Source organism: Macrotis lagotis, chromosome 1 (assembly GCF_037893015.1).
Source record: "Macrotis lagotis isolate mMagLag1 chromosome 1, bilby.v1.9.chrom.fasta, whole genome shotgun sequence".
Classification (NCBI taxonomy): Eukaryota; Metazoa; Chordata; class Mammalia; order Peramelemorphia; family Peramelidae; genus Macrotis; species Macrotis lagotis.
Window position 1 is genome coordinate 629535196 of NC_133658.1, and position 15135 is coordinate 629550330.

At 34.9% G+C, this 15135-nt stretch overlaps 1 protein-coding gene across 4 annotated transcripts in view; it reads right to left on the minus strand.

Moving 5' to 3' along the window:
- LRP1B (LDL receptor related protein 1B) overlaps window positions 1-15135 on the minus strand; it is a 2479914-nt gene that overhangs the window by 799068 nt on the left and 1665711 nt on the right. For all 4 annotated transcript variants that reach the window (XM_074215080.1, XM_074215079.1, XM_074215078.1 and 1 more), the window contains exons 26-27: window positions 9207-9371; window positions 8730-8974 (exon numbers count right to left, since the gene is read on the minus strand). In XM_074215080.1, the coding sequence (XP_074071181.1) occupies window positions 8730-8974; window positions 9207-9371 (410 nt within the window). The remainder of the gene's footprint in view (window positions 1-8729; window positions 8975-9206; window positions 9372-15135) is intronic.

A 15135-nucleotide genomic window follows, 5' to 3' on the forward strand; every position in this document is an offset into this window, starting at 1 on the left:
GAGAAAAAAATTAAAATTAAAAAAATAGTAATAATTGTAGGTATGGCCAGGTGATGCAATGGACGGAGCACCAGCCCTGGAGCGAAGAGCACGCAAGCCCACATCTGGCCCCGTACAGCCAACAATCACCCAGCCATGTGACATGCAAGCTACCTGAACCCCACTGCCCTGCAAAAATAAAAAAAAGGAAAAAAGACCCAAAATAAAACAAAATAGTGATAATAGTAGGGGTGGCTGGGTGGTGGACAGAGCATTGGCCCTTGAACCAGGAGCACCTGGGTCCAAATCCAGCCTCAGACACACAAGGATCACCCTGCTATGCGGCCCCAGGCAGCCCACCCAGCCCCATTTGCCCTGTACCCCCCCCAAATAATAATAATAATAATAATAATAATAATAATAATAATAATAATAATAAATGTGCTTGAGTCTTTGTTCCAACATCAACAGCTCTGTCATGGGTGGATCACATTCTTTATGATAAGTCCATGGCAAAAGTTACTTCTGTATTTTTCCACTACCATGTACTATATTTTCTCTCTCCTTTCACTGACTCTGCTGTAGGGTAGCTGAGTAGCGCAGCAAACAGATCCCTGGCCCTGGGGCCAAGAGGCCCCAAGCCCCCATACCACCCCTTAGGTCCTGCATCCACCTGGCCCTATGGTCCCAGACAGGCCATCCAATCCCAGCCCCTTGCAAGAAGTAAAAAAAAGAAAATGTGTTATATCTGACCACTCTCCACCCATGGTCCATCCTCTACTCCATCACTCACACCCCCCCCTTCCCCCGTCCCCGCTCTCTCCTTCTTACTCCAAATGCCTATACCCCATTGAGTATATATGCTGTTTCCTCTTCTAACCACCTCTGATGAGAGTGAAGTTTCCCTCAATCCCCCCTTGCCTTCCCCCCTTCCATATCATTGAAATAGCTCATTGTAATAAGGAAAACTCTTATTATATGAAATATCTTGGCCTATTCCCCCCCTCCTTTTTCTTTCTCCTCTTACATTTCCCCTTTTTTTCTATTGACTCCATTTTTACACCATATTTTATATTCGAATTCAGCTTTCTCCTGTGCTTCAACTATAAAAACTCCCTCTACCTGCTCTGTTAATTGAGAAGGTTCATATGAGTATTATCAGTGGCATTTTTCTATACAGGAATACATGCAGTTCATCATCATTAAGTCCCTCATATTTTCCACTTCTCCAATCTCTATGCTTCACTGGAGTCCTGTATCTGAAGATCAAACCTTCTGTTCAGCTCTGGCCATTCCAACAGGAACATTTGAAATTCCCCTGGTTCATTGAAAGTCCATCTTTTTCCCTGGAAGAGGACATTCAGCCTTGCTGGGTAGTTGATTCTTGGTTGCATTCTAAGCTCTTTTGCCTTCTGGTATATTATATTCCAAGCCCTATGAGCTTCCAATGTAGTTGCTGCTAAGTCCTGTGTGATCCTGACTGCAGCTCCATGATATTTGAACTGTGTCCTTCTGGCTGCTTGTAATATTTTCTGTTTGACTTGGGAGTTCTGGAACTTGGCTATAATATTCCTAGGGGTTGGTATTTTGGGATCTCTTTCTCGGGGGGATCGGTGGATTCTCTCCATTTCTATTTTGCCCTCTGCTTCTAGAATATCAGGGCAATTTTCCTGTAGTAATTCTTTGAAATTGATGTCAAGGCTCTTTTCCTGATTATAACTTTCAGGTATTCCAATAATTTTTAAATTATCTTTCGTAAGTCTGTTTTCCATATCAGTTGTTTCTTCAATGAGATATTTCACATTTTCTTCTAATTTTTCATTTTTTTGGTTTTGAAGTATTGATTCCTGATTTCTGGTAAATTCATCAATCTCCCTGAATTCTATTCTTTGTCTGAAGGATTTGTTCTCCTCAGAGAGTTTTCTTATCTCTTTTTCCATCTGGCCAATTCTGCTTTTTAAAAGCATTCTTCTCCTCAATAACTTTTTGAACTGTTTTATCCATTTGACCTAAGCTGGTTTTTAGCATGCTATTTTCTTCAGCAATTTTTTAATTTCCTTGACTAGGCTGCTGACTCATTTTCATGTTTGTCCTGCATCTTTCTCATTTCTTTTCCCAGTTTTTCTTCTAGCTCCTTCATTTGATTTTCAAAGTCTTTTTTGAGCTCTGTCATAGCCTGAGCCCAATTCCTGTTTTTCTTGGAGTTTTAGATGCAGGAGCTTGTGTTTCCTCATCTTCAGACTGAGTATTTTGATCCTTCTTGGCCTCATTTGCAAAATATTTCTCAATGGTGTTCCTCTTTTTTCTCTGCTTGCTTATTTTCCCAGCCTAAGCCTGTTTTGGGGGTGCTTCCTGAGCTTTTGGGACACTCCCACAAGGGTCTCAGTGTGTAAGGCTCTGTCCTCCCTACTGGTCTGTGAATGACCATATGCGCCTCCCTCTGCCACGGGGCTGAGGTGGAGGGGTACCCTGCTCTTCTCTGGGGGGGCCTAGACTGCAATCAGGATCTAAATGTGGTCAGAGCCCCAGAGTCCTGTTCCAGGGTCAGAGATCTTCAGTCTCTCTTCACTCCCCTCCCTAGGTTCAATGGGCTCATGCCCTGGGGGCTCCTGCTTACCAGCTCTGCCTGCTTTTGTTCCTGGAACTTGGCTGTGCTGCTGCTGTGTGCCCTGAGGGCTGGGCTTCACATGTTCTCTCTGGAAGAGGTCCCCCGCTGTTCCCCCACTTTGTGACCTGTGCTCCTCAGGGTGTAGCTCAAGAGACTCCCCTGCTGCTGAGAGCCATGGCTCCCAGCACCCTGGGGCTGTCTCTGGGAGGCTGAAGTTCTTTTGTTCTGGCAGGCCACCACTCTGGTGGACTCCCCCTCCGACCCAGGGAGCTCTTTTCCAGGTTACCTTGAGTAGGAGAAATGCCTCACTGGGTCCCTCTGTGGGTTCTGTGTCTTGAAAATTTAGTTAGAGTCCTTAGTTTATGAGTTTTATCAGAGAGCACCTAAGATGCGATCATTTCTTGTCGCCATCTTGGCTCCACCTTTACTTCTTTATTTTTGCTGTAGCTTTTGTAGGAAATTTGAAGAGCTTGGAAATTTCTGATCTAGTCCAACATCTTCCCAGAAGGCAGAGGACTATATAACATGCTGAGTCCTTTCTTGACTTCTCTTAACATCACAATGGGTTCCACTGGAGTATATAATTCTACTTCTCATCTCTAACTCATCAAATGACAAGTTTAACTTTTTCTATCATATAATTATTTAATGGCATCATGTTCTTCAAGGCATCTCATTGGTCATATTTTTTTCAGGTTAACCACATCCACCATTCATCTTTCTACTGGATTCTGAAAGGCTATATTAGCAGAACACAAGCTATGACCTGTTCTAGTATATAGAATAATGTCTCTTGTATGACCTTGGGACAGAACAAATCTTTGCTTTTTTTGAGGTTCTACTTAGCTAATACCAGTAAGGCAAATCACCAGTGGCTGGTCATCTGATGATTAATGCTTTTGGCCTTGCAACTCCATGAAACAAAAAGCAAAGTCTGTTTTCTTTGCAATTTTATAGCAACTAATACTGTTATAGTCACTTTTTAAATGGAGAATACAGAAACAAATTCATCATTAATAATAATAATAGCTTATGTTAGTATAGTCCTTTAGGTTTCACAAAGCACTTCATAGATATTATCCCATTTGATCATCATGAAAAGTTTTGAATTAGTTACCATTATTGCTTCCATTGTGCATATATGGGTACCTAAGATTGAGAGAGTTTAAATCCAGGGGCATATAATGCCAATCAAAATATGCCAATAGAAGTTTTCCCAACTCCAAGCCCAGGACTCAATCCACTATGTAACATAGATTATTCAAGTAAATATTTAAAATGTGCCTTCATAGATATTAAAATTGTTTTAATTAGTTTATCAAATCTCATTTCTTATAATTTACTGTTTATTGTAGCTAAGAAGCATTTTTGCTTGGGCTTGAGGTTATTATAATATAAAAGTGTTTGAAAAGTTAGTAGTTGTAATAATCTGAGACTGAACAAGAACTGGCTTGACTCCAAAGACAAAGATCTTGATGATGGCCATGATATTTAACAGAAGTTATGGATGCCATAGGGAAGGTAGGCCATATTCTAAAAATTAATGATCTGGACTTCTGAAAATGTGTGTGTGTGTGTGGGAGGAGTATATTGAAGAAAAAAGCATAGTTATTGACAAAACTAAAGGACAGCAGAGCACTGTCATGAACTGAAGGATGAAGAATAGGTCATTGAACTGACAGGATTTATTATGATACATATTAAGGACTATGCAATAAGGAATGTAATGGTTAATTTAATATCTCCTGGAGAAAGGCCTAAATGACTTTGGTAAATATATAGAAAAAGAACAATTCTTCACAAAATCATGGATATAAGGATAATAAAATGTGAAATAATGAAAACAATGTTCTTTGTTCAGATTATAGGGCAAGTAGAGATTATTCTTTCAAAGTAAACCCATTTTAACATGGGATAAATAAGTTCAATGAACTCCTCAAAAACCATACAGTTTAAGTTTTTATCCAAACAGAGGGACATTTAACTATGAATGAAAGAACAATAATTAGATTTTCCAAGGCTTCTTCATTTGCACTGTTTTGGATATTGAAGAGTGAGGTAGGAAATAGGGGAAAAAATGGACTGATAACTGCACATTTCATTATTTCTCTGTTTTTCATAAAAGAGCATTAGTGCTCTTTTTATGTTTTGCAATTATGCTATCATTAATATGAAATTTTCTTTTGCACATGATTTTGTTTCTTGCTTTGAATCATATAGGTACCAAATAGAACAAAAATTTTAACTTATAACTTACACATGACTAGCAAAAAAAAATCTAATACAACTGTAGCCATACCTTCCACATCCTGACTTGACTCTTTGCAGTTCTGATATACTGCCAGTCAACATAAGAAATTAAATGGAATTAGGGATGGGGGGGCAGGTGTGAAAGGGTTTACAGAAGCCACAGACAACATATGAAGGCCAGAAGACAACACAGAGTCTATATTCAAATATTAAATCCAAATTTTACAATCAGGTACTGTAAACACCCTATAAAAGAAAAAAAATCAGACTTCTCTGATATAAAGGGAGAGTCAAAAAAATTTTTACATGTAATTTTTAGATCACAGGGGCACTGCCATGCCCTACTCTCGACGATGTGTATCTTCTTAACTTCTTGAATACAGGAATGATCCTTTCACCCAGGAACACTGTTCACTATTGCATTTCAAAGGTTTGTAAGAAATCCAATGTGACTTAGGTAAGTTATTTCATCTTCCTGGATCTTAGTTTCCTCATAGGACACTGAATAAATGGATTAGATTCAATTATGTCCAAGGTCCCCTGTAATTCTAAATCAATGATCTCAAAACAACAGAGTGGGTATAAGTTAGAGCTATAAACAAACAAGAATCCTTTCAACATGATACTTGCCAATAGATATCCTACCTTTGCTTGTGTCTGTGGAGGGGAATTTCATTATCTCTTGAGACAACTCCTTTTAGTTTTAGAAATTTTTAATTGATAGTTTCATTTTGTTCTTTTTAAATTTTTTTTATTTATTTAAGGCAATGGGGTTAAGTGGCTTACCCAATGTCACACAACTAGGCAATTATTAAATGTCTGAGGTCACATTTGAACTCAGTTCTTCCTGTCTCCAGGGCCATTACTCTGTCCACTACACCACCTAGCTGCCCTGTTCTTTTTTAAAAATCTCAAGTCTTCTTTTACCTCATCACAAGTATCACCCACTGTTGAAGTTTTGCCCTCTTGAATCAAGCAGAACAAGTCTAATTCTGCTTCTATAATAGTCTTTCAAATACTTGAAGATAGCAGTCATTTGCTCACTAAAAATGCTCTTTACTAGACTAAATAGTCAGTCATGTAGCAAGAAACTGAGTTTCTCACCATTCTAATAATTTCCTCTATCAGTATCATGCTTAAATCATGGCAATTAAAAATTGAATTCAATACTCTGGATATAGTCTGAGAACGCAACCGTGCATTACTTTCCTACTTCCCTACACCTTTGCTAATGCAATACAAGATTAAATTAACTTTCTTGCTTGCCATTTTTAACTGTTAATTTATACTAAACTTGCAGTCCATTAATATTCCTAACTTATTATTTTAGGAGTGTAGCATGATCACCCCATTCTCCCTATGGATTATGAATCAGGATATAATTTTCAAAAGTCTTGGTCCTGGGGGCAACTAAAGTGAAGCAGTGGAAAGAGCACCAGTCCTGGAGTCAGCAAGTCACTTAACCCCATTGCCTTGGACAAGTCACTTGACTCCTTTGCCTTGCAAATACCAAAACAAACAAACAAACAAACAAACAAACAAAAATCTTGTTTCTTTAAAAGGAAAGAATTAGTTCTTTTTTTGATCAGTGGTCATAAAAGAAAATTTTTGTTCATTGCTAAAACCATTTCCTTAGGATAAAGATGATTCCTATAGTGTTAGTTTTATTCAAGGTTCATAGGATACAACAATTATTAACTTGATAAAATACTGTCTATTAATGTCTTCTTAATCTTCTACTTCTTAGGTTATTATTTGATTCTATCTTTAAAATTTTTCATTTATCCCTATGATATTTTTACTTTTTATAATTTGTTCAAAGTCGAGGTCTTTTATGAATCTTTATTCTACTATTCATTTTGTTATCCATCTTAACCAACAGAATTACTTTGAAATCATTTCTAAATTATCAATAATAATATTAATGCATATTTTATCTATTTGCATAAAATGTTTGTCTATACTATATAACACACACAAAATCAATTCTCCAAAAACATAATGCTTTCTAGTTTAAAAAAATAGAAATATTCAGAAAAGGCTATGTATTTTTGAAATTAGAAAACTCCCAAAATGGATATATAAATATCTAACATCACTTCTGTGCAGTTATATAACTAAAAGTTATAAATCAAGTCATAAAGGAAGTATTAAAGAAACAATATTATCATTTCATGCAATGAATGTTTTGTCATGTTGTTTGAACAACATTGGAAGCCAAGTTTTAATAATAATACTAATAATAATAAACAATTTTCACTTAACTGTGATAAAAATGTATGTGTGCATTGAAGGTTTATTTGTTAGCATCCTGGTCCTAGGAACCTCATTAATTTCTTACTTGGAGAATCAGACAGCTTCAACGAGTATCTTAAACCTTTATTTGTTTAAATTTATGGGAAATATTTTTCAATTTTATTGCACTATATGTAACAAATTTTATACTACCATTTTCAAGAACCTCATATTATTATTCTCAATTATAATATTATTGTATTTGCATTAACCAAGCCTTTGTCACTATTTTCACTGTAACTTTCCTTGGCAATAAAGTAACTAATATGGTCTCACTCCCACCCCCCCCCCCCCCCCCCCCCCCCCCGCCAAAAGTGGTTGTCCTTTTTCACTGAGGTAGATAAACAAGACTGATAATTCAATGCTTGTTATATGGTTAGTGATCCTTGTAATGTGAAAGAACAGAATGCCCTCTGATCATTTTCAGAATTGAAAACCAACTGTATTTCACTTAAGAAATAAGGCTTCTTCACTGGAAAATTTTTCTAAATGTATATCAAGATTAGAAATGCTTCTGCCTATCTTGGGAAAAGATTTTTAAAAGTAGCCCAAAGAGTGGAAAAAAGAAACACAAGTTTTCCAAAAGTAAAATCCTACTTTGGGCTAAGTAAACCTTATATGGTAAAAGCAAGTAAAAAATAATCCTTTCCCTAAATCTGAAAGTGACAGAAATATATACTACGATTGTGCCACTTTGTTTCTTTCTCTCTAATGAGAGGTAACATAGCATAAGGTATTGAGAGTTGGTCATAGAACTGAGAAGACTTAAATTTAAGTCTGTTAGTATAACCACTCATTTCTCAGTGCTCTGGCAATTCTAGAAGACTAAGTTGCAGAGAGGTATCAAACTCACTTAGTAGAGGATCCTCATTGGAATCTCCAATATGATTTATATCACAGGTCTAATCCCAAACCCTTTCTTTTTTATTATTGGAGATAATCAAGTCAATATTTTATGGGCAAAGTAGACAAGTGCAAGGACTATAAAATGCAAGTATCTGACTTAGTGACTAACCTTTACTTCCTCCAAATTGAATAATTGTATGTGATAAAATTGTATATGATAAAATGAATCAGGCCAACTATTTTTTATATTCTTGATTTGTGAAGGGACTATAGGATGGCAAATAAACCACATGGGAAGAGAGTAGGGCAGGGTTTACTAGCCATAAGGCTTTAATCATTGTTTCAAAATGGGAACAAACTCTGGCTAGAATTTTCAATCAACAAGAAATGCCATTAATGTTCTGATTTTTTTCAAACTTAGTGACTGATTTTCAAAAGGCATTTAAAGTCTTTGCTTCATTGCCTTATAAGTGAAACAAAGCCAGTCAGAACCATTGTTGTTTTATCTTATATTCTTTCTCTGCATCTATCTAGGAAAATAATAAGATGATAGAATGACGCACAAAGAAAAGGGCATGTTAAACCAAATATAGAACAACTTAAAATAGCAGGATTATGTTTATACATTTAAAGTGGATTTGTCTTATCTCTGAGTAATGAATTTAGATTCTTACAGCATAAATTCAAGGTGAAAAACAAAACAAAACAAAATCTAACCTCCCTGAACAATTAATAAATATAAATCTCTTACCTTGTGGCTGACGGCTTGGGTGGTATATTTGAAGGTCAAAAGGCTGTGCACTGGTTTTTTGAATTACACTGACATTATGTCCAGTCCATTTGTTGGCTTTGGATAATGTGTTTGTTCTCCAGTCAGTCCAATAGACCTCACTTCCATACAGAGAAACGGCAAAGGGATGAGAAAGGTATTCATGACCTCTTATGATCTCTATCATGTCTGTTCCATCATAGAGGGCAGAATAAATAGCATCTGACCTGAAGAAAGATAAAACTTTTATTAAAACCCATTCACAAAGTACAGGTTTTTATAGAACAAAGATAATGTAACACTATAACCCTAATGAATGATATCAATAAAGTTTCCTAAATTTATTTGCAGTCCTGTCATAGTAACTAGAAAGTTAGAATTCCAGAAAATAATAATCCTAACAATAACCAAAAATATTAATAATGATTCCTTAATATTTGAATATTGGTGTATTTTTACCTGGCATCTGTCCATACTATCCTTTTTTCAAAATGATCTACAGTTAGTCCATTAGGCCAAGCCCCAGTTTTCATGTCTTTATATATAGTTTTTCTTCCAGCACCACTCATGGAGGCAGATTCAATACGAGGAAAATTAGCATCCCAGTCTGTCCAAAAAAGAATTCTAACAAGAAAGAAACAATCAGATTACTTAATTTAATGTTTTTAAATAGTATGTTTGTTAAGCAAGTTAAATGAACTGCAAATCTAAAAATAAATTGCTAGTTACCTTATGGAATACTTTATATTAAGCATATTGCTCTTTAGACTAGGATCATATTAATAAATAACATGAAAATCTAGTCATTTAAAGAACTGATGTACCTATGGCAATAATTGTAACACCATTGATTACTGATAATTCAAAACATTTTATGTGCTCCTCTTTTGTCTTCTACATTCACAATTTCTCTAAAGAATAAAGGATGAAGAAAGGAAAAGGAAAAAGGGAAGCTAAAGTAAAGTATGGCAGAAATACAGAAGAAATAAAAACAATGCCATTTCTGAGTAGACAAAAATTTGGTGTGGAAACAAACCATAGGCCAGTTTTTTTTAATTATTCAACTACAATGCATATATATCAAACACATACACACACAATTGTATTTCTTTCCTCTTTCATACATTGTAAGTTAATAAAGCAGTTTATGAAAACTATAGTATTTCTCTAAAACTAATTCAAACATTTTTGAGTGCTTAGGCTATATATCTACTATTATGCAAGTCAAGGATTGAGTTTTGGTAGAGGATGAGACATATGTAATGTATGCATATTTATTGTGATACCATCTCTAGGAATTTTGGGAGACAGTACTCTTAGATGAAGTAATTAAACATGAAATAATTTTAGATGATCACATAATAATATAAAATATACAATAACATATAATGTGTCAACAAAATATGAGTGAGAACCACTTTTAGTGGTTAGGGAGGAAAGATTCAATATTGAATGATTATTAGTGAAGAAAATGAGAGGGTTTAAAGAATTGCATTTAAAAAAAAAGAATAGTTTTTTTATTTTAAACTCAAATACAAAATGTGACAAAATTGCCATACATATAGCAAAACATGAAATGATTCAAAAAAATAAAGCAAAAAATTTCCACTTCAAGAAAACCTCTATAAAAATACTACATTATGCCCTTCCTTGCTCTGTTTTAAGTTTCTTTTGTTCTCTGTGGCATACTTTTTTAATTTTGTCCCCTCCAAGAAGGCTACAATTAAGCATGGATACATTCATGTAAACATGCACTTATAACATATATATGTACACATTTTCTATAAACATTTATGCAGGAACAATTCATATTCATATATATCTATGATCATATACATAATTCACACATATATATTTAAGATCATACTATGCTTATTCCACTTATCCTCTGTTGGATTGTACTTTCAACAAAGGCTACTTATTAATGTGCCATAATAGCAATTCATTAATTTATTAATATAAAGAAGATAGAATTCAACATTTTAAATCTTAATTTATCTTTTAAATTATTTATGACATAAATTCTTGATTTTTAAATGTGATAATAATTTGATAAAAATCAGGGCTGGATCTTGAACTTCATAGCTACATAGTTCCCTACTATGGTGACTGTAAAGATAATTTTTTGATGTGCTATCACTGACATTTTGGCACAATATCTTAATATTGTTTTGTGTAATAAGAATGATAATCAAAACTGTTAAGTGCTAATATTTAACAGGATGTTACTTTGTGGGATATAACAGAGTTAAGATACTGTGATAAACTGAAGATTACTGAAGAGATCTGATCAGAAGTCATGTTCTGGTGGCTTTCTAAATAATTTATGGTAGATATTTAGAAATGGCTCCATATGTCCTCCTTCTCACTCCCTCTTCTCCCCCCTCATTCCCCTTCCATTGCTCCCTCTAATTTCCCCTTCCCCCCTCTCTCTTTCCTTCCTATTCTCTGTACTTACCTTTCTGTGTACAATCACATATAAGTATATAAATATATCTATCTATTATTAGACACACACACTCACACACACACACAATCAGGGCCCTAATTAGAGTAGGGTGACCTGATATCTGTCCCATGGTACCATAATTTAAATAGTACTGATAGTACCCAAACTTCCTCAGCAAGTAAAAACAGCAGGTAAAAAGCAACGGAAATAATTATATAACCTAGAAAGTTACCAGGTATTTTATTGCTTCCTTTCCAACTATACCCAGAAATAGACTCACAGTGTTATCAGGTTCTCTATCTAATGGGATCATGATTGCTATTTACACTGCATGGACTTTTGTATCTTGAGAAATATTTCTTTCTTAAGATGATATATCCTAAGCTGAATTTGTCACAAAATTTGATCTTACATTTCCTTCCTATTACTACCTGCTGTTAACACAAGAATTCCTAATTTGAGTTTCATACATACTAGCAAGTATTTTCAAAATTTTCAACTTGAAAATTACTTTCAGTAGAAAATTTAGCGGAGCCAAGTCTCAGAATAAAGGCAGGAAATCCCAGCACCTATCCTTTAGATAACTCCAAATACCTTTAAATAATGACCATAACCAAATTCTAGAGAGGCATAAGCCACAGAAAGAGTGAGTGAAACAATTTTCTAGCCAAGACAACTTGGAAGATTTGCAGAAAATGTATGTTACAAGGAGTGGGAAAAGGTTGCAGTGCAACCTGGGAACCGGTTCTGGTCATCCAGGCACTGGGCACCTGGGTCTCTTGGGGGTGCCTAGAAGTGGTAAGGGTGTTACCAGGCCTCTCAGCCCAGGGACTGACAAGGGCAACTGGGAAGGCCAGAGGAAAAATTCTGCCTCACCAGAGTGAGCACACAGGCCTCTGTACCACCCCTTGCCCAGGGAACCAGAGGCAGACCTGCACAACCATTGGGTAGAGAGACCTCTGCAGTTTCCCCCAATTCCCTTACAGTTCCTGGACTGGGCCTTCCAGAAGCAGCTTCATGAAAATGAAGTAAGCAATTTGGTGAAGGAGATGTTAAAAATGCTGAAGAAAATAATATCTTAAAAACCGATTTGTATCAAATGGATAAAAGCAGTCCTAAAGGCCTTGAGGAAAAGAAAGCCTTATAAAGTAGAATTGGCCAGATGGAAAAAGTGATACAAAGGTTCTCTGAAGATAATAACTCCTTTAAATGTAGAATGGAGGTAAGGTAAGCTTATGACTGTGAGAAATCAAGAAACAATAAAATAAAACCAAAGAATGAAAAACTAGAAATATCTCATTGGAAAAGCAATTAACCTGAAAAACAAATCCAGAAGAAATAATTTAAAAATTATTGGGCTGACTGAAAGTCATGTCCAGAAAAAAGAGCCTATACTTCATTTTTCAAGAAATTCTCCAGGACAATTGCTTTGATGTCCAGAAGCAGAAGGTAATATAGAAACTGAGGGAATCCACTGATCACCTCTTGAGAGAGATCCCAAAATAAAAACTCCTAAGAATATTATAATCAAATTCCAGAACTCTCAAGTCAAGGAGAAAATATTACAAGCAGTCAGGAAATAATTCAAATATTGTGAAGCTGCTGTCAGATTTACACAGGATTTAGTAGCTTCTACAATAAGGAATTATGGGGCTTGGAATATGATATTCTGTAAAGCAAAAGAGTTTGGCTGAGAATCAACTATCCATCAAAACTGAACATCCTTTTTCTTTTTTAAAGAATTTATTTATTTTCATTCATATGCACATGTATATTTCTAAGTTACAAAATTTCCTTCCATCCTTCTTTCCCATTCCCCTTCCCTCAGCAGTGAACAGTCAGGTTAGTATTGTACATGAACAACTTCTTTCAGGAAAAAAGATGGAAATTCAATGTAATAGGGGATTTTCAAACTTTCCTGTTGAAAAAACTAGAGCTTAACAGAAAGTTTCATCTTTAAATATAGGATTCAGGTGAAGCATAGAGGGAGGACAGGAAGTACAAATTATGATGAAATTATTAATGTTGAACTAATCTTATTCCTGCATAGGAAAATGATACTGATAACTCATATGACTCTCATATATTAGGGCAGCTAGAAGCAGGAAGGAGCTAAATATCAAGGTATAATATATTTTAAAGCTGACATTTATGGGACAAGAAAAGAATGTCCTGAGTGGAAGGGAAAGGAGAGTTGGAATGGCCTGAGTTATTTCACATAAAAGATGAAAGAAAATACTTTTGCAAAGGAATGAAAGGGGGGAAGGTAAGGGGGAGTGAGTGATCCTTCACTCTCATAGGAAGTGGCTCAGAGAGGAAATAACATACACACTCAATTGGGTATAGAAATCTATCTTACCCTGGAGGAAAATAGGAGAGGAAAGGGATGGGAGAAAGGGGATGGGGAGGGGAGTGAGGGTAGAGGTGATAGAGGAGAGGATAGATCATGGGAAAGGGCAGTCAGATACAATCTACACACTTGAGGAGGGATAGGGTGAAAGGAGAAAGAGAATAAAAAGAACGGGATTGAGAAGGAATAGGATGAAGGGAAATACAGCTAACAATAGCAACTGTGTATAAAAAAGATTGAAGCAATTTCTCTGATGGACCTATGTAACAGAATACTATGAATACTATCCATCCCAAAGAAAGAGCTGGTGGTGTCTGAATACAAACTGAAGGATAATTTTTTCTCTCTCATTTTATTTTTCTTTAATTTTCTCTTTCTTTCTGTATGTGTGTTTGTTTGTGTGTGTGTTTGTGTGTGTGTGTGTGTGTGTGTGTAGGGATGGGTTATGTTTACATTTACAAGATCACTGTAGTAATATAAAAATAAATTAAAAATAAAATAATATATTACAAAACTATTCTTAAACTTGACATGCTTACTAAATATAAAATGAGTTATTACTAAGGACTTGAATTTTCATATTTGGATTAAGGTTATTTATAATATGATTTAATAAGGGATACAATATACTGATCTTTTGTAGAGAAAGGAATGAAAGTCTTAAAATTCAAAAAGTAAGAGGAAAATATTTCATTAAGAAACTTAGAGCAAAAGTTACTTAATTAGTTGTGGCAAAGAACTAGAAATTACAGGAAAAACCCATCCAGTGGGGAAATGACAAAGCTGTTGGGGTATAATTGGGTTGGAATACTACTATGCTATAAGACAAGATAAATAGGTTAACTTTAAAAGGAGGGAGAGAGTTTAAAATAAAATATTACAATAAATAAATAAAATTAATTTTAAATATTAGAGTATAAGTTTATTAAAGTCAAATTCAGATTTTGATAGAACTTCTAGATAAGGCCCCGATGATCGCAGTATCTCAATATACTTCTACTCCAAGGTTTCAGACCTGGTTAGTGGAAGACATACTACATATGCATTTTCTTTAATTTGATATTCAGGGTTCTTTCTGCTATTCCTATATGCCTTAAGTAAAATCTTTACAGATGATAGTGAAAATATGGCCTTTTGAAGTATAATTGGAAATATTTGTATCTTTTTTCTAATTTAATTTTGGATGCATGTCACCTTTAAAAATATCCTTGTTTAATATTTCAAAATTAGATTTTAAATTGGAAAATAATGTAATGCTAAAATATTATAAATTCAAATGCAAAGTGAATAAAGGGAAAAGGAACATTTAAGAGAAAGGGTTTTGTGGGGCCTGGGTTAATCTTTAGTTACAATTAGACAACAGAGCCTATTTGCCATAATATATATACTTTCATGAGAAAGATTTTTTTCCTTTAAATTGTTCAGAACACTAGCAATTAAAGCCACCATCTTTACTCCATCTAACAAATAGAAAATTATAGATCTTAGATCTTCTTGTAGATTATAGAGGCAGTTCTGATAGGTTCAATACAATGGATATTCAAAACAATTAAGGTGTTACCTGCTTTATTCAGAAGTATTCCTGCAGT